The sequence below is a fragment of the Neolamprologus brichardi genome, chromosome 23 (assembly GCF_056152115.1).
Source record: "Neolamprologus brichardi isolate AB-2024 chromosome 23, ASM5615211v1, whole genome shotgun sequence".
Classification (NCBI taxonomy): Eukaryota; Metazoa; Chordata; class Actinopteri; order Cichliformes; family Cichlidae; genus Neolamprologus; species Neolamprologus brichardi.
In genome coordinates, this window is record NC_142125.1 from 2,997,568 (window position 1) to 3,025,521 (window position 27,954).

General features: G+C 41.5%; 1 protein-coding gene across 3 annotated transcripts; it reads left to right on the forward strand.

Annotated features, from left to right (window-relative positions):
• On the forward strand, nucleotides 1–27,844 carry rxrgb (retinoid X receptor, gamma b). Of its 3 annotated transcripts, none has more exons than XM_087835662.1 (10): nucleotides 1–159; nucleotides 16,034–16,269; nucleotides 18,810–18,954; nucleotides 19,315–19,518; nucleotides 20,993–21,153; nucleotides 21,856–21,985; nucleotides 22,467–22,599; nucleotides 23,617–23,708; nucleotides 24,675–24,780; nucleotides 27,322–27,844. In XM_087835662.1, the coding sequence occupies exons 1-10, from the start codon at nucleotides 129–131 to the stop codon at nucleotides 27,467–27,469; spliced, it is 1,386 nt and encodes a 461-aa protein (XP_087691788.1). In that variant the 5' UTR covers nucleotides 1–128; the 3' UTR covers nucleotides 27,470–27,844. The 3 variants fall into 3 exon arrangements, with proteins under 3 accessions (XP_087691788.1, XP_087691786.1, XP_087691787.1); XM_087835660.1 differs by lacking the exon at nucleotides 1–159 and adding an exon at nucleotides 5,611–5,842; XM_087835661.1 differs by lacking the exon at nucleotides 1–159 and adding an exon at nucleotides 5,615–5,842 and having other exon boundaries at nucleotides 19,315–19,494.
• The last annotated feature ends 110 nt before the right edge of the window (nucleotides 27,845–27,954 follow it).

Below are 27,954 nucleotides of genomic sequence, written 5' to 3' on the forward strand. Positions count from 1 at the left end.
GCCCCCTCCCTCGCTGGGCCCCTGTGTAGAGCCGCCTTGCAGAGAGAGTTCAGTCGGGCTGGGAGAGGAATGTGCTGGGATGCGGAGCAGCACCGACTGTAGGAAATCGACGCAACAACTCGCGCAGTATGGACAGCAATGATCCATATCTACACCTCAGTGAGTACTCTTGAGTATTTTAGCCCGGGTCCGATCTTGCCGCGGTGCTCCCCGCGAAGCCGCTGCGTTTTGTTGCGACTTGAGCGGCGAGCGCGTTTGTTTTATGGCGTCTTCTCTCTCCGGTCAGCAAGCGGTGCGCGAAAGTGTTCTCGGACTTTAACCACCAACTGCTGTGTGTGGATCCTGTTGTTACGCTTGCTCTTAAATAATCGCTTTAGAACAGCGCGAATTGAAACGAAAGATGCGGTCACTGCAAAAGTCAGGTGATCGTGGCTGTGCCGGTCGGGCAAGGTCAGAGGTTGGCACTTTAATTGCGCTTATGTAATTTATGGTGCTTGTCGCGCGTCTCTTGCTAAACAGTTTGAGACAGAAACACAATTTATTGGTCTGGGTTGGTCGTCAGATCCAGAGAGGGGAAAAGCGTTCAACTGCGCAGAGGAATGGCGGATTTCCACTGATAAACAAACTTATAGGCTCCCTCTTTGTGGGAGAAAGGAGTGCAGCGTGCTAGACGCGCCCTGGCCACCGCCGTGGCCATATTCAACTGAATGACAGCGTGATGTGATTTTGCTCAGTAAAGCTGTGCTCTGATCTGACTCGGTGACTTTGCCCTTGAACCAGTGGATTGGATTTGTTCTGTTATCCTTCTTGTGGCCGCTTAAAATCATCTGAGACAAGGAAATAGGACGTCTTGGAGCAACACGTGGGACACACTACTTACAGAAATATCCTGTGCCATTTAAGTGTTTAGTTGAAACCGAATGTGGTCTAATAGGCTTGCGCATATAGTCTCATTAGGTCACACACACTTATCCTACCATGTATTTTAGCGCAGTGATTGGAAAACCTAAAGTGGTTTTACTTGTCTTGTGTGGGGAAAAGAAAATCTAATAGCAGGCTAACTCTTTGAAGGCAAAACTGTACCGCCTGTTTATGCTATCAGAGATATCTTTGCACCATTTGGAGGGGCTGAGTATTGTTTCCATAATGAATGTGGCTCCCAGGGGAATGACATGACATCTGGATAGGAGAGTGTGTTGAGAGAAACCCACAGTGTACATAAGTAATGGAGCAGTCCCTCAGGGCTAAACTCTTTCTTCTTTCTCTTTAAAGATCTGTTATGATTGGGCAGTAGTCGTCATCCTACGATTTAGATATTAATAGATATTAGCCAATCGTGTTTCTGCGTTAAAGTTCCACTGTGCGATTCAAACACTGTTCTTTTCCAAAATTGCATTGGTTTTGGTTTAAACAGAGAGTCTGTTCTCCACAGTAATGCCGCTGTAGCATTACTCACTACCCGCAAAGGCTAGAGGTCTGTCTTAAACGCGAAATAGTCATAATTTTTGGTATGAAAAAAATGAATTATGAATAAATCTTAAAGTAGTTCTCATAAACCAGGATTAGCTGAATCCTCCTCTTCTGGTGCATTCGCTTTTGAATGTTGGTAGTAAAGCCACAGAGCGAAATGAAAACCACAACCACTGAAAGTCATTTCAGATCTTGTTTTGTTTGCGTGTTGGCTCACAGCTATGATTTAGGATGCACCAAAGCACGTAGGAAAACAAGGCCATAAACAGTACTTGTATTCTGACTTGAAAATGGTCACCCTTTGTAATCTGTCAGGAGCGTGAAGCTGAGGCGAAGCAGTGTGGAGTCAAAAAAAACAGTCTGGTGATTATGTGCAGATTGCTTCACGATCCACCTCTTCCTCCTCTTGGCTTTTCCCAGACTTGTTATGTTTCAGCAGGTTTGATGCAGGAGCTGCAAGTAGAATCAGCATTTTTTTCTCTCTCAGCACTTCAGCATTTTTTATTTTCCGTCAGTGGAAGTGATTCTAGACAAGCTGATGTGCGCGTATTTTGGTACATTTGACGGTGAGAACTTATTTGGCTCACTCAACAGGGAGGTCATGACAGAAAGAAGAACTGGATTGAAACCCGGGTGAGGGGATGGATGGGGGTGAGGGGGTGGTTTGAGAACTCATCACTTCCTAGGGATCAACAGTTGACCTCCCGGTGCAGGCTCAGACAGAAGCAGGAGGACACCCACACACATTCACACGCCCATGCCTATTCTTCACAGCTGCGCAGTAGCTTGTATGAGTAACTCCTTTACAACAGACTGTGACCGTGATGGCACGTGACTTAAAGAATGTGAGTTTTACCTTTTGACTGTCAAGTCCCCGCAGTAATAAAACCTCCTCCCCTCCCACTGCTGCAGACTTAAATACACCACACAGGTAGAGAAGGTGTGGCTCTTTGCAGGTATTTGCTCAAGGATCCCATAGCTTGTGACATGCAGTACCTCTGTGTCCACACATTCATTAGCACACAATACCTACAAAAGGTTTATTTTCAGGCCCTTTTTAAGTGAGCGTGTGCGTATTTGTGTTTCCGCGTAAAATAGTCAGCTCGCCTTGATTGTGTGTTTGAGCGGGTGCCAATTGTGAGAGCAGGATGAGGGAAAAGAGGGGGCAAAAAGAGGCCATTCTCTGGGCTAATTGCCAGTAATTAGTCATTAGTGAAGAAGGTCAAATCCTTGATTTAATTCCAGCTTTAATCAAGCAGAGAACCTTCAAAGGCTCACGTGCTAAAGCAATGTTTAGTTATGAGATGCATTGAGCTATTTCTGATTTCAACGACTTATCTAATTTGAGTTTTTAATTTGTTCACTGCTTTGAAGGCGTCTTAACATCTGGCTCCTTTTTCCATCGGATATTCAATAAATTGTCATTTCCTGCAACAGCACTTCTCAGTGTGTGCAAGCTTTAAGTTGCACCTGCGCACACAGAACTAAAGCTGTTGATGCATCTGCGATATTATTCCTAGAGGGAACATTACTTGATTACTTAATTGATAGAAAACTGTTTGCCAGCCGTGCTACTATTAGTTTGAGAAATGCAGAGTGGTTCACTCTTACCGCTCTGCTAAAAAGGCTGGAGTGCAGTGAATAATAGTAATAAATATATGGAATCAAATAAGAATTAGAAAGTAGTCACACAGGAAAATATTTGAGGATTCAGTAGTGAAAATGCAATAATCTGCTTGTGGATTTGTGCAGTTTTTTTCAATTTAATTAAAAAATGCTAAATGTGTGTTAAAGTCTTCCACTGGAAATAGGCCAAACATTCCCAAGTTTACTACGTGCATGATGTGAATTATTTCTTTGTCTTTCTTTGTCATTCATAATTGCAGTTAAGTATTTACTGGTGTTTGCACAAAACAGGCAGTTAGAAGCCATAACCTCGAGTTCCAGGCACATTTTTAGACAGTTGTAAACTGACTCTGTAGGAAAAGGTGCTGGAAGTTTCTTAGCTTTACATTTGTAGCCCCAAGTTCTTTTCACCAATCACATTCAGGCAACTTTGTTTGCATTTCAATAACTTTTCAACATTTTCTTCAGTTGTGTGCATACAATCACCTGTGAAATGAACAGGAAGGTTTGACCCGGATTTCCAGTATCCGCTGTTTGGATATCCTCGCTGCACAGGAAGCTGCGAAAATTGGCCGTTGGCTTTGCAGGCCAAGTCAGCAGACTAGCTGATGTGTTCCCATGTTGGATGTATGTGGAGTCAGTTCCAAAACAAGCACATGCTTAGAAAGTTTAAGCACTCAACTCATTTATACTGTTATAGGAGTGTGATTAATGAGCGCACGTTCATAACTCAATAGATGCTAGTTTGACTGACCAGCCCAAATATTTCTCATGGTGCTTTTTTTGTCCTGTGGGTGCACAAATAGCAGCAACAGGTAACAGCTAAGCACATTAGATCTCATTAAACCTCTCCATGAAGAACATGCTGGAAACCTCGCTTGGTTATTTTTAATGCTTTGAGAGTGCCGTTTTAGTGTGCCGCTCCTGTCTCACTTCTACAGAGCATCAACATGTAGCAGAAGCACACATTTCCCTTCTCTTTTCTGCTTTTCCACTGTATTTTCCTATAAATGTCTACACAGCTGAATATGCCACATGATTATGTCCTCAGTGCTGTCAGAAATCACTACCGGCAGGGAGAGCAGGTCATAAGCAAACCTTTCTCCTGAGGTGACAGTACGCTGATTACATTATTAGAAGTTTAGATTTAAGAATGTAGCCTAAATTTAGGGCTGCCAATTATCTTCTTCCCGCGCCTTAACAAACCATAATACATCTGTGATCACTAATTATGGCTCTCGGGGTTAATTTCACGTATTTTATGTGGGCCATGACACACTAATATAACACAGCGTGCTTTTCAGAAGGATCGTATTATTTTAATTTCTCCCTCTGGGATTTCTTAAAGAGACGCTAGCGTTTCTCCTCTTCCGTCATGTTCTCCTCTGTGTCGGGCCGCTGAGTCACGGGAGGAGGACAAAGCCAAACGAGTGTCACTGAGAGTATACTGTTACTAGTGGTTCTCCTTTAAACACTGTATAGACGATCCAATAACTTGCTGGGTAGTCTGCGCAAGAAGGCTCTGAGTTGCGTAAGGCAAATGGATGGATAATAACACGTTGCCTTGCCTCTGTCATCACTAAACAAGTCGAACATCTACTTCTTGCATGCATATTTTTAAGTCTAAAACTTATTCCCTGTTTTAAAAGCCTGCTATAGTAGACGCAGTCTTCCACCAAGGGTTACTTTTGCAGATCAAATCAGTCTCTGCATGGTTTATTTAGCTTCCCTCAGGATTTCTCGTGTATTGTTCCTCGCTGCCTTTAAGTTATATTTTTGGCCTGTGTGTGCATCTGGATTTTCACTTCGCCCTGTGTTTTCCTGGCTATCCTAGAGCACCTAAAAAAGACAATTCCTGACTTCCTGGAATGCTATCACACTTGTTAAACACACGAACATATTCACAGAGGCGACTCAACTGAACATGCTGCTAACAATACCTTTAAGCTTGTATGCTGGCACAGTTATTTCACAGCGTGATATGGTGTTAAGTTATTTTTGGCAAGACAAAAAAGAACTTCAACCTCTGACCACTTCTTGTCACCCACTCAACACACGTCATTTATAAAAACCTGCAAAACAGAAAGAGAATTTGTGATAAATGCTTTTAAAAAACAAGGAGAACGTAGTGAAGAAATGTCACTGACATATAATAACCTTTGGACTGTATTAGTGTCTTCATACTGTCTTCCCTTGCTCTTTAGTCCTGAACCCTTTTTAGAGGAAGTAATTGGAAACGTCTGGTTGTACTGTACTTTTAAGCAACCCCTTCCACCATGACCTCCCCCAACCGCGCCCCCCTCTGGCCAGACCTCCTGGTTGTAGCACTACAACAGGTGTTTCTGTATAGATAGAGGGGGAGATAAAGAGAGAGGAGAAACATGAGTTGAGTGGGCGGTAGAGGAGCTGATTTGTGCTGCAGTCGGGCAGCAAACAGTTCCTGTGGGATTGATCTCTGGGGAAGGATAATCTGGGTAATCCTATAACCGGCGCTGTTGGACTCCGCCTCTTTTGCTCTTCACGGAGGCCCCCCCATCCCTCCCTCTACACGCCGACCCTTCCGTCCCGTTCTTCTCTGAAAAGTGCTCGATTGAGCATCCACCAAGCCGGCACGTTGAGTCTGACACCGGGTCCTGAGCGACTCGTGTTCTTCCAGCGCTGCCATTAGGGCCTGAAGACATGTGGCATCCAGTGGCATCACCTGGAAGTGGGGGCAGCCCTGGAACGGAAATAGGTTATGGTCACTGTGAGTAGCTGGGTTTTGTTTTTAGTGTGTGTGTGTGTGTGTGTGTGTGTGGAGTCATTCTGATGCAATGCGTCTCTTCTGTGGGTTTCAACAGAAGTGAAGCTTGAGCACGAAAAGCTAGTGGTGCACAGATGCATTTGAGTAATGCCTCTAATCCCTGTGCACTCTTTGATGAAGTTATTTTGAATTTCTTTCTTCCGGGTAGAAACCAACAACTCTCATGGCAATTGCATCTGCAGATCGTTAGACCCGTTTTTCTTTTTCTTTTATATATTCTTCTCTCACCCATGTTGTATATATCCCTCGCTAAAAAATAACGAAACATTTAATTGTTTTTTTTTTTTAATCAAGGAACTGCATCTTTAAATCTATTTCCAGGATATTCGCTGCTAACAGATTAGTTCCTGCTTTTATCATCACTGGGTCATTTTAACAAGTCGTGGCAGGTACAAGGTTTTTCAGTTGGAGATCGGGATCTAGAACTAGTGACTCACTTGAATTCTCAGATGAGTTCAGCGGGGTTGTCACACAGTCTAAAAGGATGCTTCCAGCTCTCTTTGCCTTGTCCTTCGCTGTCTCTTTATCTCTCAACACTTGTCCCTTCCTGTTAGCCCTCTTCATCACGCTTTCTTTCTCCATTTGTGTCACACTGCCTGTCACCTTTCCATCAACAGCCTCAGTGATGTGTTTGTTTCCTTTTTTTTTCCTTTCTAGCCTTCCTGAAGAGGTGTGGGAAGCATTGGTGTGAGCCATTAAGTGGCTTCTCTGTCTAGAGAATATGTATATCTGCAAATTGTGCATTTTAGAGCACCCTCGTGTTTTTGAGTGTCCTTGAGAAACAAATTCTCCTGAAAATATTAAAGTTGTTCAGTGGATTTTCTTGGCCTGGGTGGAAGTATGGTCTGAGGACAGTAATATAGTCTAATACAGACTTTCAAACCTGGCAGTCCAAGTGTTTTATGTTCATGGTTATGCTTATTATTGGCTCTTTCTGTTCTGATCATTCATTAAAAGCACCGCAGGACATTCGACAAAGCTGTGATTAAATTCATATTATGCTGAGCTTCAGCTATGTTGATGAAATACAGTGTTGCCTATTTAATATCAGGAGCAATTCAATAAAACTTAAACAAACAACAGGACTATAGCTTAATAAATGCTGGCAGTTTTGCATGTTTTTCAACAGTCCAGTACAAATTGATTGATATGGCATTAAACCGGAGCCACCATATGGTTTCATAATGATTTTCCTTGTCTGAAAAAGAGATTAGTTTATAGGAACTTTTAAAGCAACCAAGCACTGGGTTTAAATAAATTTGATTCCATGCTAACTTTAAAGATATTTCTGTTATTTGATTTTCACATTTTAGTTGCTTTGGCAATGTGGAGTAAATCATAGCTAAGAATAATCTTTAGAACAGCGGTCCCCAACCTTTTTTGCGCCACGGACCGGTTTATGCCCGACAATATTTTCACGGACCGGCCTTTAAGGTGTCGCGGATGAATACAACAAAATAAAACTAGTACTGGTACCGAAAAAAATTAAATTTATTCATAACACACGTGAAAAGACCAAGGAAAACCGAGTAAACGATAAAAACGATAACAAAATAATGCTAAAAACCCTGAAAACTATACATTTCACACCTGAGCCTCAACTCTTGCGGCCCGGTACCACGGACCGGTACCGGTCCGAGGCCCGGGGGTTGGGGAGAAGATTAAAGGAAAATCGTCAAATGCTGCTTGTAGTTAAAGGGGTACAGTGTAGTTATTCTGAGGGAGCAAATCCTTCTTTTTGAAAACTTTATTTTGTTGTGCTAAATGTGCTACCTCTTAGCATCATGTCCGAATAACCAGCAGCTTGCCTGACTTTAGCAGTTAACTTAAAGCAAAGCCGTTAGCATGGCTAGCTTAGAAGCTTAATCCTATCACCACCTCGCTTCTTGTCATTTAGCATTTTTCTTCTCATTTCCCGATTGGTCTTTTTATGTTTCTGTACATGACCACAAGGAACATATTGTTTTTCATGTGATACGGTACCCCAAGACCAGACTGTCTGTGCTAACTCTAGCTGCTAAGCTGGTGTAAGTCCGACTGTCTTTCTAGGATCCGGAAAGCTGGTGTAAGTGTCGTCCTCTTTCTAGGATCTGTCTTCAGTTCAGGAGGTCAGGTCGGCCTGGTCGCAGCATGAGATGAATGAGTTTGTGTGTGTTTTGTGTGTCAGTGTGTGCATGTCAACAGCACATGGCTATATCCCCATTGCCCCCTGTAACAGTGAATGACTACTTCTAGGAACTCATTTGAGTTGTCTCAGCAGGCGAAGCCAAAAGGGCGGATGCCCGATTTGCATTGGGACTTTCGGCCCAGCTGTTTGTTTGTTTTCCAGGACTGCTTCGTCAGCCTGTTCTGTGTTAGCTCGTGTTGTTTAAGTTCCAAACTTTTATCACTTGCAAAACAGTCTTTATCTTGTCCCAGTCTCAGTCATGGGCTCCTCATCGATTCTCTGTGGGCCTGTGTTTAAAAAAAGAAAAAAAAAAGGTCCCAGTGGCAGGTCAGTGTTTGATTTTAGAGAACTACAAACGTGGTCCGCCTGTGGGAAAACAATATATGTACTTTCCAAACAATTTGCTTTGCTTGTATGAATGCTTGCTATAGAGAAACTGAAAGAAATGGGGGAAAGAGTTCATTCCTCTTCTGTTCAGAAGTATATTTGATTTCACTGGAGGGTTTCACAGGGCAGAATTTGGGGTCAGAGAGGTTTGCCATCTGAAGCCTTTATGTTGTGACAGCCGTAAGCCTTTATGGACACACTTTTCTTTATGTTTCCAACAAGACAGGAATGATGCACAGCTGTAGCATCTGTTCTGCTGGTAAAATGAGCGGTATTAATTTTGGCTGACAAAGCAGTATGAAAATGGAACAGGTGTCCTTGAAGCAGCTTTGGACAGAGTGCTGCTTATGTAACAGTGGACTGTATCTTTATTTTCTATCACCGGCAACCATTCGTATCTCCTAAAATCACAGCTGTGCAGAAAATAAACAGGGGCTTTTCTCAACTCATGATCTAATGTCCTCGCACAGGCGGGGCGATTAGGAGTGTGTGGTGGTAGTGTTGGTGCAGTCATGAAGGCTGGGAAGAGAAGGAGAGGAGTGCCCTCCCCCAGCCAGCCATCCATCCAGCCATCCGTTGCTACCTTCTTCCTCCCTGGGTCTATTCGGCTCTCAGTCCCCTCCTCCCCGGGCCTCCCACCTTCTTGACAGCTGGCCTGCTGAGCTGCACATACTTACCCGGGGATAAGAGGATTTACTGACACAATTGATCAGATATCAACCTCATTTAGTCAAGAAATGAATGTTAAAAGGTTGGTGATTTTTATGCTGGTGTGTGCAGACAATTTGAGGGGTGTTTTTCCCCCCCTCTTTTAGTGTGAGCAAGTATGTGCGCATGCAAGGAGTGAGTGTGATGGTTTGCAGCCAGCGCAAATGAGCCGGACTGGCAACACGGAGATTTCTTAATTACATGTTCACTGAATCTAATGAGCTCCTCAGGCTGTCCGTCTGATTACTTTAGGATGCATTCTGCTCTATGTCGTTTGGTCACGGCACTGTCATCTACAGACTTTAACTCATTTTGCATAAAAACACATATAGAGTAGACGGTTATTGAACAAATCCATGCACATGCTCCTTTTTGTTGGGGTTCATGTGATAGATATTGAATTTTATGTTGTCATTTAGGAGTGGTTCTGCTGCTCCCACCCCGTCATCCCCTCGCTGTGCACTCCCAGTGCTGGTCTGCTCTCCAGACGGGAGATATTATTAGTTTGGTCTTATTGAATTACTACTCAGTGCAGCGCTCCATCCAGTTACAACCCAGTAATTAACTGCAAGGGATTTAGAGGGTTTGTGATGTTTTTTTAAACCTGTTGATCATCAGATCAATGTGATGTATTTGTGGCTTTGGGTATTCCTTTGGCTTTCAAAGAAAATATGATCATCTGACACAGCAGAGGCAGTTTGATGAGGATGTTTGAATCTTTTGCATGCGAGGGAACAGAATAATGTGATGTTGTTAAGCTCAGTAAAGGTCATATTAAGAATTATTGTTGGTATTCACTGGTCTGGTGAAGTGGTTAGTCTATAAAAATGCCTCGGAGGCAAAAAGTACTAATCCCAATTTTCCAAAGACCACAGGAAAAAGAGTCAATCTTGATGTGTGTGGACATGGTTTGCACAGGTTAGTTTAATATAACACTACCGCGATTGGTTTCTTATTGTTGATAACTGTGCAATCACTCTACATTCAAAGATCTTTCAAACACAATAAGCATATCAAAAGGGAGCTAATATGAAAATAGGCTGATGTGCTGTAAAACTGTATGGGTTACATTTCTTGCTAAAAGTAGCTGTGATTTACACAAAGTCAGATCAAGCTGCATTTTAGCAGGTTATTTTGCGAGTCCTGCATCCCCCCTCAGTGCAATAATTTCTGGGAACGATCAGTAGAGAGCTGCGCTGCTGCAGACAGAAAACTCTTTTGAACTTGGCTCAGGAGTTTGGTAACAAGTGACCTTTGATTTGCGACACTAGTGTTCAAAGGTGCCCTTCACTGCTCTGTTTGCTCTCAGATAGATGCTTGAGTTGCTGAAGCGTTGCATAGACTGAGAGGGAAAAGTTAGACGACATATTTGCGAATGCTGCAGACTGCTAACGTACATTTCTGTGCCACGAAATGAATGGAAGGATTATGGTCAAATATAGTCTGTGCATTTAAGTCTTTGTTGTGCAAGTGACTTAGATTGGACTGCCAGTTGAGGCGGGTCGTTCAAGGATAGGCTTCTTTGAGCCGCTCGGGGCCCATTTGTGCTTCCTCCACTGAGCATGTTGGCCTTCTTACACACAGACACAAAACACGCACACGCCCTTCCCAAAGCATGCTCACCTCTCGAGCAATTCCCTTTTAGGCATCCCACCAGCTGACTGTCCACGTGCTTTTCTTTTCCCCTTGTGTAATGCAGCCACGAACACACTCAGGTCTGGGCGAAGATTTGTCGTTAGTGTTGTGTAGGACTGGGCTTTATCATACCGTTCACGGTAATACCGGTGTAATTTTGGGCAACGATAGGAAAATGACATATCGTGATAGAATATGGGTAAAACGCGCATGCGCAGTGCCTTTGTTTACATACGCACATGGCGGCGACGCAGAATGAGAAGAGTGAAAGTGGATCGTTGAATAAAACGGATGAACCAGAACTGGTTTGTAAAAATGCTGCAACTTCAGTGGTGTGGAACTGGTTTAGCTTTCGTCCATCAGATACACAACAAAGCACTATTTTTGGTAGAGCATGCTAGCGTTACCGTATTGTTTGGAAAATACGGCACACTTAAAATCAATCCTTTGATTTTTCTGAAAATCGACAGTGCCCCTTATAATCCCGTGTGTCTTATGTATGAGCTTTGGTTGTGTTTACTGACCTCGAAACGAGTTTATGTACACGGCGCTCGAAAATCTGTCAAATGTTTTAGTACGACTTTGCTAAGCTACGAAGCCGCACTGCTTGATGGATTGTTGGAGCATTACGGCTATTGCGGAGCCTCGCGGAGTGATACGTACTGTGCTTCAACATAATATTACCGTATTGTGTGTGTGTATAACCTCTTTTTAAGTTTTGTGGATATTATACATGGTTATGCTGAGGATATGTCGGCCAGTTTCCACTGGAAATGCCTTTTGGTTAAACTGTCAGCGAGGAATTTGCATTTGCACTGTTACATTTTTATATAACTGCACATAAAAAACAGCTGCTTGTTTAAGTGAAAATACATTGATGGGGTTTTTGCACTAATAAAGTTGTGGAGTTGTAAAGTATTTTGTCTCATGTCAATTATATCGTCAGTTATATCGTTATCGCAAATTTTCAAATGTATATCGTGATAAATATTTTTGGTCATATCGCCCTGCTCTAGTGTTGTGTCAAACATGTATGTTGTTTTTCAGAGTTTAAACGGACCCTGTCTCCAGACAAGCAGGAAATCTGAACATTCAGGTCACAAATAGAACTGCACCGATCTACCTACTTTACTTTTCATTTCTCTCCATATTTTCATCCTCATATTATCTTTTACATCCAGTCTTGTTGGTCTTCAGATCATGTTGCCAAACTATTGGCTGCTGGAGTACCCTGTTGCCATATCTCCCACTCTGTACTAGAATAGAATGGATCTTTATGAACCCCCAAAGGGAATTTGTCATGCACATAAAAGAGGGGTCATTGCACGAAATCAGACACAGCACATGTTGTACAGTGGACGTCTATTACATAAGAGTGTTGATTGGATGAAAATGCACTCGGGAAAGTTGGGAACACTGCCACATAGTTGAATTTCAATCTATGTAGTGCATTTTGTAACAGCCTGGAGTGTGAAGTATATTTCTTCTATCCATTCAGCTCTGTGGGAGAGAGGGGAAGGCCCCAATCCATTTCTGCCTGCCAGGGATCACTCGTGGAGGGCTGGAGAAAGTGGGCGAGTAAAGAAGGGGGTGGAGGATATAGTTTCACTGCTAAACAGGAAGTTGCACAACATCTGTTCCTTTGCGTACAGAGAGGGAGTGAATGGCCAGCTGTGTCTTACTGTGCGTCTTTGTGCAGAAAGTGCTGCGTCCAGCCCGACAATATGACATTATTCCCTTTTTCACAATTTCTTCATATTTCAGCGCAATGCTCTTTCATTACTCTGTCACCATTTCCTTTAATGTGGTATAAGTGGGTGCTAAAGGTTAAATATCACGGCAACGTTTCAAAACTGTTTCAAAATGCTTGACAAGTTGTTCTGAGTAAAGCCTTAAAACTGAAGTCACAAACTTTTTCAGGTCTAAAAGGTCAAAAACAAATTGTGACACAATTTTTCCCCCAGAGTCAGATAAACAAACAGATTAGCAGCATTAGCGTTTAGCAATTTTGACACATTTTTATCAGATCAGATAAGGAAAACCAAGTTTAATTTATATTTGTGTGTTCCATTTCAAGTCACAGTGACAACGTTAGCAAAGGGGCCTGCAGAAAAAGCAATGATGGCAATGAAATTCAAAATAAATAAGATGATGCGAACTTCAAAAGCAGAGATTAGAAATCATAATTACAGACCAAACCAGATGTATAAGATGTTTTCATTCAGTGGGAGCAGGAAAACTCTTGTTTTAGGCTTTTTGGTGAAATCTAAAATGCACAAAATAAATTTAAAAGCCAGGAAAAAGAACATGCTTTTGAAAGAGTGCTGACAAGTACATACAATTCCGATTTTGTGTAATTATGACATACAGGAGGAGCTGAGATGGCTCTTTAGATTTAAGATTATCACACAGACTAGTCGCAGCGAGGTGTGCTGTACTGTTGATTAGTTGTCAGAATCTTTTCTGTGGTAAATCATTCTTAAAATGGTGAAAATGTCCCTTCTTTTAAATCTTGCAAGATTTTTCTAGATGTCCTGTCTGGTCAACAGTCCCGCAAACCTTGGACATAATCAGTTTACTGTCACATAAGAAAGGGGGAAGCATCAAATTCTTCACTTTTGAGAAGCTAGAACCTGCAATTTATTGGTAACTGTGTGTTAAATGAGACTTCACAATAAAGCTCTTGGAGCTCTTGCTGCCCGGGTAATCTCCAGCATCTCAAGGGTCATGCTGTAGTCACGCTGTTTTTGACTCATGATTTTAATTGATCACTAGTATTTTCTTGTTATTTACAGTATTTTTAGCAACTCAGATTTGTTTACAACCATGAATCTCTACTAAAGGAACTTTCAAGTGATAAAAGACTCCATTATCATCTGTTGGAAAGTGCACAATCCATAATCATCTTTTAAACTTTCAACTTTTAAGTTAAATAAGTGGGGTTTTTTTTTACATTGGAGATCTAGGTTATTAGTAGTCATGACAAAAAGACATCAAACCCTCCCTTGGGGCTCTCTCCGGGCACCCGGTTCGGCTTTGATTCCTTTGAAGATTATAAGAAACCCAAAACACAGGTGCTGTTCATTGCGTGTCTGTGCAATCATGCCACAACCCAGCTTTATAGACGCACACGGGACACAAGAATGTGACATTTAACTAAGAACAGTGGTGCAAAGCCCAGTATCACGCTGAGTTTGTGTGTGTAAATGGAGGCAGGGGATATACACTGACAAAAAAGCCAAAACGTCTGCAGGCTTATCCAAATGTTTATGTGCATATGGTGGTCTGTCACTCTTCATCAGTAGCATTTTACTCAAGAAAGCCCAGTTTTGTTCGCGTCGTTGAGTCATCACCATTAGCCCAGAGGGCTGCTGCTTATTGCATCTGTCTGTATTATGATAGCCTTTGGCATTTGTGTAAAGATGTGTCTTGGTCCCTTGCTCGTACACACCATATGTATATGATGGTATTTGCTGAATTTGTATTACTCGCAGCTACAACACATGCATGAAATTACACACCATGCCCTGTTACCCAGCTGACTGACAGCTTTTCTAAGTAGGTCATCTATGTAAATGCCAGCCTGTCAGTTTACATCAATGGCCGCTGAGCAAAGTCAGCATCCTGTGACCAAAATCAGATGGGCTTCACTCTGTGTCGCTAAATTTACACTCCAAAAGGACACATGGCACCACTGGCCAACAATATATAACCCAAACCTGGATTCTAATTAGATAACATCATCATTTTGTCAGTTGCTAGACTTTACGTTTTAAAGTGTGATTATTTAGTGTATCCATTCATGTGGAACCTCTAAACTGTTTCGAACCTTGAAGCTAATTTTTATACAAATGTATCAAATGACTAATGGTAATGTGGAGACGTCCTTCTTGAACAATCTGATTTCCGTCTTCTGACTGTAGAGCAACATCCTGATCATCGGTTTGGTTTTATCCTCCACAACTTTACTGTTCAGGTCACTCTTCGTTCTATAATTATTGTTTCAGAAAAAAAACACTGAACACATCGGCTCAGTACCAAATGACAAACTATGGCTACGTCCACACGTACACGGGTAGTTTTGAAAGCGGAGATTTTCTGTTTTCGTTTTAAAAAATAATCCCGTCCACACGTAAAGGCAGAAATGAAGGAAAACGCTGCTAGGAACATGCCAAAGCAGCAGGTGGCGCTATATTCCTAACCGTGTAGAAATGTTGGCCAATCAGAAGTCTAGAAGCCTCGGCGGGAAAAAGTAAACAAAGTTGGGGCATAGAAGCAGAACCGAGTAGTATGTGTGGAAGGACAGTAACTGTGTGTGTATATGTAAGCATTTAAACACTGCAGAGAGTACAATTAACAATAACAGTATTGTAGAAATTCATTTAACCGAAACAATAACGTGGCGCACAGTGTGACGTCAAAAAAGGCGCACATCTTTGACGCTGCACGTAAATGCAGAAACGGAGTTTTAGAAAATATCCACCCTGGCTGGAGTTTTTAGAAATCTCCGTTTTCAGTGACCAAAAACGCCGTTTACGTGTGAACGAAAGGTGCAAACGCATAGAAAAATCTGCGTTTTCAAAAATACCCGGGTACGTGTGGACGTAGCCTACAGCGGAGCCGGATTTATTTATTTTTTTCTCCAAGTTGGTGGAGACTTGATAGCTAACAAGGGTTTGATGTGGTTTAATTTTATTTTAATTTATTCGCCTCTGTTTATTAGTTTTGTCTATTGTATGTGTGATTCAGCAAATCTGTGGTGTCGAGTTCAGCTCCATGAAGTCAGACAAGTCGGTATTGGTTTCAAACTTGTTACACTGTCACCCAATACCTCGAAAGTCATGCATTTTAGATTCAAGCAGCTTATTTTGGATGCAGCTAAAAACTGGCCTTGGTGGATATTTTGATTTTCGTAATACACAAAATTCCCAGATTAATAGATCCTTCCTAGGACCAAAGTTGGCAGAGATACTGGGTTATATAATGTTTCTGTTATTATGCCGCTGTGTATATACATAAATATTAGAATCGCCTTTGAATAGTCTGCTGTTCAAGTGGCTTTAGATAGTGCCTATGACAAGCAGTGTCTGCTCAAAGTACAACTTCACAAAGAAGGCATGTGTGGTAGCATGGATGCATTTGTTTGTGTAGGTGTACCTTCCTAATTCCTTTATTCCTAACTCCTAAATCCAAAGCATTTGCTTGTTCTTTTCAACATGCACCATCTTCCTTTCCAGACTCTACAGGGCCGATGAGTACAGCCCACACCCACCCCCCTTTGATGGGCAGCATGGTGGGTCACCCATCAGTCATCAGCACCTCCAGGCCCTTACCGTCCCCCATGTCCACCTTGGGCTCACCAATGAACGGCCTGGCCTCTCCCTATCCAGTTATTACATCTTCCCTGGGCTCGCCCTCTGTATCGCTGCAGTCTACTCCCAACATGAACTTTGGACCACTCAGCAGTCCACAGGTGAGACATGTCAGATAGATAGAAGATAACAATGAATTGTTATTTCCCTAAATGGCTCGAATATAAAGTTGCTTTTATGTATCCATGAAATTATCATGACAGGATTATTATTTTTTTTGCATTTATATTTGAAATGTTTGTTCTTCTTTCACCATCCCGTGTCAAAGCGAACTCTTAAGGCAGGTAAAAGTAAAAAAAAATATGCACCACTCAGAACCCCATTTGGAAATACCAGAGAATGTGTTTTGAAGCAGAGTTTGTGTGTTTTAAGGTAGTGAAGAATGCAAATACTACTTGCTAGAACTGTTACTCTTGGCACATGTATTAAATAACATGTTTTTCGGTGGTCATGTGCCTGTATTGCTTGGGATCTCCTCCAGCAGACAGGACTTTGAAGGTTAGCCATATCCAATGTGTTTGGCAGGCATACCTTGGCTTTACTCTCACTCTTTTACCCTTCTGCTGACCTTTAAACTTTTCTCCCTAAAGGTCATCCATGAGTTCTGAATTACTACACTCATGGAAGTGGACATATAGGACACAGTATGACTATTAGCCCCTTAATGGATTCTTGAAAGACGGAGAAAGGGCAGCCTAATTTTTCCTGGTTTCTCCTTCTTCCTTTGCGGATGTTTCTATTTATTTGTTTTACTTTTTTCTGCTCATTTAGGCATATACTAATAATACCGAGGCTCTTTACGTCACAGGAGCTCTGTTGCACTTTTTAAGCTCAGCGATTTGACAGTCAGCCATACAAACAGAAACAAAGATGTTTGGATGCACGTGGTGCTTTCGAGGCTAGATTCAGGACCGTGCTGTTGGGAATAGCAGGCGATGATGTTATGATAGGGATTTTGGCTGTTTCGCTGCATGCCAAAAACAAAGCTGCTGGCAGGTTTTTTATCATGTAATGTATGTTTTTCATGGAGTGAAGATTACGAACATGACAGTGTTAGCAACATAGGCAAATTCATGATTACAGCTTAAAGTCTGGTGAAATCAGGAGAGAGGAGAAATTATGTGTAAATTTGATTTATTTGGATGATTGTGACTGACTTTGTTTCACATCATCACATTTGCTTTGGAGTAGCTGATAACTGATTTTCTGATCAGTTAAATAATCAGCGATTTTAATGAATTCATCAATCAGCAAAAACTTACTAAAAAAAAATCAATTTCATTTTACAGAAATCTTTACATATAAATTTAAAAAACAAACACACGCATCACTCAGTAAACCTTGCATTTCTCATGCAGTATTTTCTTGATACCATGTGTTGAATAAAAAATGTATGAAGCATCAATAATCCATATGCAGTGCTCGTAGCCGTTTTCTACAGCATCCTGTTGTCTGTGTAAAGCTGCATGTCGTCTAAACCACAGTTTAAAAACACTTATTTTTTAAGGTCGTGCAAAATTAATTATGAAAACTGTGCGTTACGCTGAATAGCTGCTCATTACAGACTCGCCAATAAGCGAGCACGCTGTTGCTAAAAGCTTATTTAGGGTGTGACCGTCTCCCTGCAGGCAGCCGGCATGCTGAGATTAAACTGAATGACGGCAAAAAGAAACACTCTTGTGTGATGGTCTCTGCTGCAAATTCATGGATATAGAGTCCTAAGTTCAGACTGCCATTGGAGAATATTGAGAGTGCACTTTGTAAATAAGTGATAGGATCTGTCAGAAGGATGTCCGATACTGTATATCAGGCTGCATCATATAGTACGAGGTATATGTAGGCCAGGCTTGTTTTTTTTTCTGGTTGGAATCTGGAGATCACGCAGATATGCTTTCCATGTGTCTCTCTGAGAGAGGATCGACAGGCTGGACGATAAGAAGAGAAAGAAGCAGGCTTAACTTGTTGCTCTTTTTTGGGGGGGAAACATATTATATTACACATCATTTCTAAATTGGCCATACTTTGTGGTTTGGAGTCTTGATGCACCATATTTGGGAGTTACTCGTATATCTCGTGGGGTTCCTTGGGATCAGGTGCGAAACCCTACGCTGCAGTAAGAGATATAAATCATGCCAATTGAAGTGTGCGTTATTGTGCATCTACTTGGGATTAAACGCTGCTGTAAGCACTGCTTATGATATAAAAAAAGGCAGATAAAATACATTTGGCCTTCATTAGAGGTCTAACAGAAATGCCAACTGTCATCACAAAGCGTAAAATTCACCATGAGTTCCCTCTGCTGCCGAGTTTGAGTACTGCACCTGCTCCACGTGACTCCCGCTTCCTGCGACTCTCCCTGTCAGCAAACATTAAAAAACCTGTATGACAGGCCTCAGCCCCTCCTACAGGCTGAGCATGTGATCATACCGAGACACTTTCACAATAAAGTGTGTGGGTGGGGGAACAAAAAACTATGAGTGAGCGGAAGACAAAATGAGAAAATAGGGGAAGGGAGAGAGTGTCATGAGACTACCACAAACTTTTCACTCTCACTTCCCCTCTGCTTCCTCCTCTGCTCTGTTCCGTTCAGCTCTGGCCACCTCAGCTTTAATTCTTTGTTCTCTCTTCCTGTCATCTGCAGATGAACTCTATGAACAGTGTTAGCAGCTCAGAGGACATCAAGCCTCCGCCGGGCCTACAGAATCTGGGAAACATCAACTACCAATGTACGAGCCCGGGAGGGATGTCAAAGCACATCTGTGCCATTTGTGGGGACCGCTCCTCAGGTAATGTTAGCATGTAAGGACGGAGGAGAGGGATGGGCAAGCATATTTACACTCCCACTCACCAACACAACTCCCCCCACCCAGATGAGAGCAGATAGCAGACAAAGACGGACTTGTTTGAAGTCGTTTGTTAAGTATTTTGTAAGGATTTGTGCCGTATGTTTCTGCAAATATCTTTTATCGGTATGTTGTTACAAGTAGGTTGTCTATCATACAGAAAATAGTTAACACATTTCCAATCCTAATTCTAAAGATGTGCCCAGAAATTAGTCTACAAGCCAGTGCGACGCTTTATGCACTGTGATGCAAGCTGAATAGCGGTCCTAATCAATATTGATCCTGTGGCTTTATTCTCCTCAGGAAAGCACTATGGAGTATACAGCTGTGAGGGATGTAAAGGTTTCTTCAAGAGGACCGTGCGCAAAGATCTCAGCTACACTTGTCGAGATAACAAGGAGTGCCTGATTGACAAGCGCCAGCGAAACCGCTGCCAATACTGCCGCTACCAGAAGTGCCTGGCCATGGGCATGAAAAGAGAAGGTGTGTATGGAGGGTTAGAAAAAGGTTGGTTGGAATTTTTAACAATATGTGACATTTTGCAGTTAAAAAAAAAATCACATGTGGTTTTGTCTTGTAGTGAAACTATAATTTTCAGGTAAATTCAGTTTTGTTTATTGAATGTTCTAAATGGCGCCAAATTATGACAACAGTCGCTTCAAGGCGCTTAATATCGTAAGATGAAGACGCTACAAGAATAGAGAAAATCCCAACATTCAGACGTTCCCCTGTGAGCAAGTGCTTGGCAACAGTGGGAAGGAAAAAGACCTCATGGCTAGGGATGGGTATCGTTTAGGTTTTATCCGATACCGGTGCCAAACCGGTACTTTTGAAACGGTGCCGGTGCTTAAACGGTGCTCAAACCGGTACTTAAAGAATGTAAGGTCAGCAGGTGGCAGTTTTGGACCAATTTTGACCACAAAATTGGTCCAGAAACCTCTCATGTTCAGCTGTTTTTTTGTAAAAAGATAACAATGTTAGCCTTTTCTGCAGCTATGGGGCATATATGGTATCACTCTTGGCTGGAAGCAGTGCTTAAACAATGGAAAAAACACAAACTTTGTCCAAAAACCTCTCATGTTTAACTGTTTTCCACTTTTTCTTTGGTCATTTTAGCCTTTTTGGCCAGGGTGAAGGGAGTATCTGCCATCAAACAAGAAGACAGCCACATGTAGCTATGATGGTGTTTGCTAGTTCACCTTACATGCATTAATGTAATAACGTGGTTAGCCTACTCAACGTCAATTACACACGAACAACATTAAGCTACTCACGCAGAGAAGAACGGCTGCTGCTGCATCATCATCATCATCATTTCTGCTACACTGGCAGGGCTAGGGGCCAGGACTCTCCTCTTCGGGTTTTTGGGGGATGTTGCTAACTCCTGGTCCGATAACAGGCACCACACCCGCAGTAGATGTGCTCGGTGTGAGGTCTCGCAGCAAGCTATCAAATACGGCGCATTTTTTGGCTTTAAAAAAAACGCTATGCGTCGCCAGGTGTTTCATCAGATTTGAGGTGTTACCTCCTTTGACAGCATCACAGTATCAGCTTAAAGCACTTGTTGCAGCTGCTGAGTTTGCATCTTTTGCTGTGAAGTACAGCCAGACTTTGACCGCTTCGCCTTGGCCATTTTTAATCTGTAGCTCTGCTCTAAAAGAACGTACGTACCTGGACCCGCCTACTATCCTCGGAAACATAAAATGATTGATGATTGGCTAGAATCTAAAGTGTATCACAGCTCATGAAAATAAAGCACCGAAATGTGCGCTGCTTTCCAGTCTGGTTACTACCGTTTATGTCAGAACCAGTGCCATCATGGCACCGGATACCGGTACCCATCCCTACTCATGGCAGAGGGGCAGCTATCTGTCGCGATTGGGGGGGGGGGGGTTGAGTTATCTGCTAATATTACGGATTTTCTAGTCACCAATTCAGGACGTTTATATGCTGTGTGGTTTTTTTGTGTGTCTGTGTGCAGCGGTGCAGGAAGAGAGGCAGCGTGGGAAAGAGCGGGGTGAGAATGAGGTAGAATCCACCAGCAGTTTCAACGAGGACATGCCCGTGGACAAGATCCTAGATGCCGAGTTGGCTGTAGAACCCAAAACAGAGACGTACAGCGACGGCAGCCCCGGGAACTCGGTAATTAATACAGACACTGGTCCATGTCTCTTTCACTGCTTGTATTATGAATCTGAGGCTGTTTTTCTGGGGAGAAACTAGATGCCAAGATGCTGTGCTATTAAGATACACTGATCTTATTATAAACATAAACACACAAGCTTGGCTAAATAGTTTTGAGTGTGAAGCTTGGACCGGATGGAATTGGGTCAGTTGAATATAAATAACACAAGCTGAGGAGTTTATGGGAATAAATCTAGGCTTTGCTCCAAAATTGTGACAAGCTACTTTGTGCGGTTGTCATAATCTCCTGGGTTAATCTGTTGAGATGATGTAGCCGAGCTGCCGAGTTGCTCTGGTCCAAAACGAACTCTTAAATCTGAGACGTTGGTAAACAAATTAAGTAAACACTGATCTGGCAATTTACTGGGTATGAGCTCAAGGACTTAAATGAATTTAAAAACCTAGAGGTTGGGTAACAGAGCCACAATTTAAAAGCTGTGTGGAACTTGTGCTTCAAGATATTTCTTCTTCTTTGGTATGTAGAATTTAGGGTTGTATTAAAACTACCGCAAGCAACGAGAGGAAATTGTTGGTTTAAAAAGAGTCAGAAATATGTTGCACCTGGTTACCAGCGGTTGCTAGGAAAAGTTTAGATGTCACTAACAGTGCTTACAATCACATTAAACCGGTCTGGCACTTGTCCTACATGTTCTTCTCCAGACCAATGACCCTGTCACCAATATCTGCCAAGCAGCAGACAAACAGCTTTTCACCTTGGTGGAGTGGGCGAAAAGGATCCCGCACTTCTCCGAGCTCCCCCTCGATGACCAGGTCATCTTACTACGAGCAGGTAGACGCGCAAACACAAAGCAGTGCATGCGGCAAGCTTATGCTCACACAAACATCAGACCACACACTCATACACAGCAGTTTCCTGCAAGGGTAAACAGTCCTTTATCCTCCCTTTCCCCCCCCTCTCACGTTTTGTGTAGTATTTTCATTCAGAGTAGTTGTCGAGCTGATGTCAAGCAGTCTATTTAAGTCTTTTTTTTTTTTTTGTGTAACATCTAGTTTAATGGAGCAGTGAAACCAAAATAACTGGACCATTTGCAAGTCCCAGCAGTGCAGTTTGCTGCCAGTGCTGACCTCTGCTGGGAGGAGATTTAACACATGCCAGGACGATAAAGTGAAAAAGTCACAAAATGGATAATTAATTTTAAGCAAGCAGGAAAATCACAGAACATGTTTTGTGTATTTAATTTACACAATCTTTAAAGAGACGAGTGGATCGAGATGTCACTCGTTTTTCTTTGTTCCTTTTTTGTGTCCAGGCTGGAACGAGCTACTAATTGCATCATTCTCGCATCGCTCGGTCACGGTAAAAGACGGTATCCTGCTGGCAACAGGTCTTCACGTCCACAGAAGCAGCGCCCACAGTGCTGGAGTTGGCTCCATCTTTGACAGGTAGGAAGGATTGAAAGATGAGGCAAAAAGATCAAATAATGTGACATTAAGGCTACGTTCACACTGCAGGTCTTGATGCTCAATTCCGATTTTTTGGTCAAATCTGATTTTTTTGTCTGCTCGTTCACACTACAAATAAAATGCGACAGCAAACGCGCTCTAGTGTGAACGTTCAAACGGCCGCATGCGCAAAAGAAGACGTCACACACAACGCGCTCTGTTTAGACCCAGAGCAACAGTATTGTTTGTCTGATGGCCCTTAATATAAAGACTTCGGACTTTACGTTTCCCAATTTTTGCTTTAAGTTATTTTGTTATTTACATAATAATGTAAATAACCTAATAATGATCCTTATTGCTGTTTTAGAGGAGCGCTGCTTCAAAGGATAGTTGCAGATTTCTGTCAGAATCTGCAGATTATACAGTACAAATAAAATGTTCACGTTTCTCCAACGTTGTCTTCCCAACAGTTTCACCTGATGGTCAGGAAGCGTTCGCGATGTCTTCTCCGGCGCTGATAATTGGCGTCTGTCTTGTGTCAGTGACGTAAAAGACGGATTTAATGCGACATGACCATCAAACAGCAGTCGCTTTCTAAAACATCAGATATGTATCAGATTCAGTACCACATACGAAAGTGACCCAGATCGGATTTGAAAATATCGGATTTGTGCCGTTCACACTGTCACACCATGATCGGATATGGGTCGCATATGGTCAGAAAAATCGGATTTGATGCGCTTTCGCCTGCAGTGTGAACGTAGCCTTAGACTCCTTCATGATTAACCTCTTAATTCTGTATATTTTGTGATTTGAGGCAACCCCCCCAACACCACCGTTAACTGGCTGTAAATGTTACTAATGTCTTAACTGCATTCATTTCAGTGTCTTGTCATTTAAGCTAAGTACATATTTGCATAGAAATGCAAATTCTTTACTGAGAAATGATTCTAATTATTATACTGATTTAATTCAGTCCTATTTTTGTGTCATTGTTTCTTTCTTGATTTCCTGCAGAGTACTCACAGAGTTAGTGTCTAAAATGAAAGACATGCAGATGGATAAGACGGAGCTCGGCTGCTTGCGAGCAATCGTCCTCTTCAATCCAGGTCAGTCTGGCCTCTTGAGACTGTTACGTACCACCCAAAACAACATTTTCACAGACATTTCAGTTGTTATTTCACTGCTTCTTTTAGTAACTGCAGAATCACTATACTGGATTCATGAAATTCATGTGAACATATTTGTCAAGTGTAATGTTGGTCATCACAATATTATGGCTAGTTGGAGAGATTTTACTGTGCACCCATGTGTTTCTAATGGCTCAGTCAGACTAGACTAAAAATAGGATGGTAATCTACTTTATATCAAGAAAAATGAGTGATTGCCCGGATTCTTTTTGCTGATTAAAGTAGTTGCAGCAACCATTTTCAATTGCACAGGTGTCTTGGTAGAAGAAAACATCGTTGCTGAGCACCTGTGTCATATAAATCAGTCAATTAACCATCCTGCAGCAATTAGGTCATTATTTGTGGAGGAATTTCTGAATCTCTGTTTAAAATTTATGAGGTTCTGGCTGGACTCTAAATGTAATGATGCATTCAGTTTCCCTTGGAAGCAGAGCTGGGAGTGACATCACTCCCGAGTTGAGCGTGTTCCAGTAGTGAAGTCAGAAAAACAGGATTTATTTTGTTCCTTAGCAAGTAGAGCTGTTCATACCACGATGGGGAAACAAGGTGATGTTTGTTTGGGTTTGTTGTTGTTTTTTTTAACTGAAAAACACAACAGCAACACATTTATGGTTAGAGCTGGACGGTGTTCTGTATATGGCTTATTTAGTGAATCAAATATGTACAACAGTATTTTCACAGATTGAAAGTTGAGAACGCTGAAATCCAGACTTATAGCTTCAAATGGAATACACTGGATTTCTGTGTTGTTAGACAGCAACAGATTTATGATTTTTGCTCACAGTTAAAAGCCATATTATCACAAACAGACTGCAGAAAATTGACTCCATTCGATCACGAACTAGCAGAATGACTTGTGTGTTTTGTTTTGGGTCTTTTTTCCAGATGCAAAAGGTTTGTCTAACCCAGCAGAGGTTGAAGGGCTGAGAGAAAAGGTCTATGCCTCATTGGAGTCGTATACAAAACAGAAGTACCCGGACCAGCCTGGCAGGTAGGAACTGTTCCGTTACAACATCGATCATTTTTAAACACATTGCTGCACTGGATGTAAAGAATAATAAGGACGGCAGCTTGCATTATATTAGTACACAGCTCTTATGCAAGTAAAACACTTTTGCCTAACCACAACATTGCATTTAAAAGGATGTAGGCTGATAACACTATTTGTAACCAGAGATGGGCAGTAACATGTAATCCGATTACTTTTTTCAAGTAACGAGTAAAGTAAGGGATTACTATTGCAAAAACGGTAATTAGATTACCGTTACTTTCCCGTAGGAACGCTGCGTTACTGCGTCACTAAAACCGTGATATTTTTTTTTTTGCGAGAATGTCTCATGACAGTGACGTAAGCGAGTGCGACGTTCGTGACAACAGCTGTGTGCAGATCAACAATGGATCATATATTGAGTGCAGAGAGAGTATGAGCGTGCAGCGTTTAAAGCGTGGAAGTACTGACCTTACTTTGAGTTTGATTCCATAAAAAGTGACAAAAACATTAGTGTCCGTTGTGCGTGGGAAGAAAACTTCTTTTTACAGCGAAAAAAACCCCTAAACTTCCGAGCAAGCACCGAGTAGCTACGACGTAATGGGAAACTCACAGAGAAACTCGCGGATTCTTCCACTGACCGCTGCGGCACACCTACACCAGGGTAACCCTCCGCCTACCCCACTCCTGCTTTACAGGTGAAAATAGAGCAACAGGACCGCTAGTCTTTGACTTTATTTATTTTCTGCTGTGTTTTACTTGCATCTATTTGAAAGACTGAGTGTAAACACACAAAAAAAAATTATTTTATGTGCTGGAATGTGCAGAAAATAGGTTTAAATATTAAACAAATTTCTTCCAGTCAGAGAATGTTGCAGATAATTAAATTTTGCTTGATGCATAAAGTTAAAAGATTAAAACTAATAAAACAAGTTTTAAAAAGAGACTTTTCCATTTGATTACATTTTGTATGATGATTATGTAGAAAAAGTAGAATTGGGCTGAAAGATCTATCACTTTATCACCTATTCAGGTTGTAAATCATGTTTTTAAAAAGTAACTAAGTAATTAATTACTTTTGAAAATAAGTAATCAGTAAAGTAACGGGATTACTTTTTGCGGGAAGTAATCAATAATTAGTTACTTATTACTTTTTTCAAGTAACTTGACCAACACTGTTTGTAACTGCAAATTGTTGCCATTGATTGTATTTTTTATTTGGGAGCTGATTGAGAGCAACAGGTATTAGAGGTAAAAGCTCACGCTGCAAACTTCCTGAAAAGTCAACACAGCTGAGCTGCAGAAAGAACGCTTGAGAATATTTTGGTCACTATTGAAATCACAGTTATTATTATTATTATTATTATTATTACGCCATGAATATTTCACCTCACTGAAAAAACATTTAATGGTGAAATGATGACATTAAGTGCACATAATTGAAGTGAAACTAACATGCCACAGCCCGGCAGTGAAAAAGATCACCACTGCAACATGTAATACTTTTTCATGTTTGTTTTCATTCATCTAAATCATAAATCTCTGTGAGCAAAGAATTGATTTTTGAAAGGTAAATGTAACACTAGCTTGACTTTCTTTGACATGGCTTACTGTGTACGTATGTCGTCTCATGAAAAGTGAGATGTTTACAATATAAAAAAAATATTCTTGATATGCACTCACTATATTCTTTATTAGGAACATCTTGCTAGTCCTTTGGGGCCATATTGATATGATCGCTGCATGTCTATGATGGGATTCTCACGTTCCACCACATCCCAAAGGTGCTTTATTGGATTGAGATCCGGTGACTATGGTGTTTTATCCTGCTGGAAAAAGCTATCGGAAAATGGGAACACTCAATAATGATATAGTCAGCACCAATGTTCAGATAAGCAGTGATGTTTAAAGCGATGCTCAGCTGGAGCCCAAAATGTGCCAAGAAAATATCTCCCACACACACACACACACACTACCACCAACAGCAGCCTGAATTGTACACAGGGCAGAATGCATCCATGTTTTCATGGTGTTTGCACTAAATTCTGACTCTATTATTCTAACGTCACAGTAAAAATTGTGACTTATCAAATGAGACATTGTTTGTCCATTCCTCTGTGGTTCAATTTAGGTGGCGCTCTGTCCTTTAGCAGGTGACCCGGTGTGGTCTTGTTGCTGCTGTAGGTCGTCTGCTTTAAAGTTTAATATGTTGTGCATTCAGAGATGCTCCCATGCATATATTTTCTTTTTTGGACTATTCTCTGCAAACCGTAGAGATGATTGTCACCTTTCATCCTGAACTTCAGCAGGTCATCTTGATCATGTCTACATGCCTAAATGCAGAGTTGCTGCCATGTGATTGGCTGATTAGATATTTGCACTACAAAGCAGGTGAACAGGTGTATCAAACAAAGTGGCTAGTGAGTGTGTGTAAAATATGCCTCTTTTTTTTTTTTTTTAAACAACTTTGAACATATGTGGAAGTGAGTTTTAAGCTCAGTTGTTCATGCCTCACTATTTGGCACGACTTTTTATTATTCTCAGGTTTGCCAAACTGCTGCTGCGCCTGCCTGCCCTGCGCTCCATCGGCCTCAAATGTTTGGAGCATCTGTTCTTCTTCAAGCTAATTGGGGACACGCCTATCGACACCTTTTTGATGGAGATGCTGGAAGCTCCGCATCAGATCACATGACACACGTCTTCCCCTTTCCCTTGTACATACTCCCGCATCATGAGCAATGTGATGATGGAATTAAAAAGACTTGATTGAAATGTAAAACAGCTTATTTTGTACCCATTTAAAAAAAAATGCAATTAAAATGTTTTAAAAAAAAATGTGGTTGTGGGGATGGTGGAGTCATAACACGATAAATTCCAATAAAGTTGGTTTGGAATTTTGTAAATAGCTAATTTCAGGTGTTTGTTTCAAAAGCCACCAAATGCAATTTGAAAAAAAAAATCATATTTTATTCAAAGCGGAATTGTATAAAACAAAAACCATCCCTGCATTTCTTAAACGTGTCTGAGAATTCTTACGGAATAAAGTTATTTAAAAATGTACATGAAATATTTTGTGCATTGTGTTAATGCCTTATCACATTTTCTTTTATTAGCTGTGTTTGGTATCAAATATAAAGTGAAGCTGCTATTTTCACCCCTCGTCCACCAGATGGCGTC

Coding starts and splice junctions, on each gene's coding strand:
- rxrgb (XM_087835660.1), top strand. CDS start 5,776: ATGTGGCATCCAGTGGCATCACCTGGAAGTGGGGGCAGCCCTGGAACG. Junction 5,843..16,033: donor GGAAATAGGTTATGGTCACT/GTGAGTAGCTGG, acceptor CTTCCTTTCCAG/ACTCTACAGGGCCGATGAGT. Junction 18,955..19,314: donor TTGTGGGGACCGCTCCTCAG/GTAATGTTAGCA, acceptor TATTCTCCTCAG/GAAAGCACTATGGAGTATAC.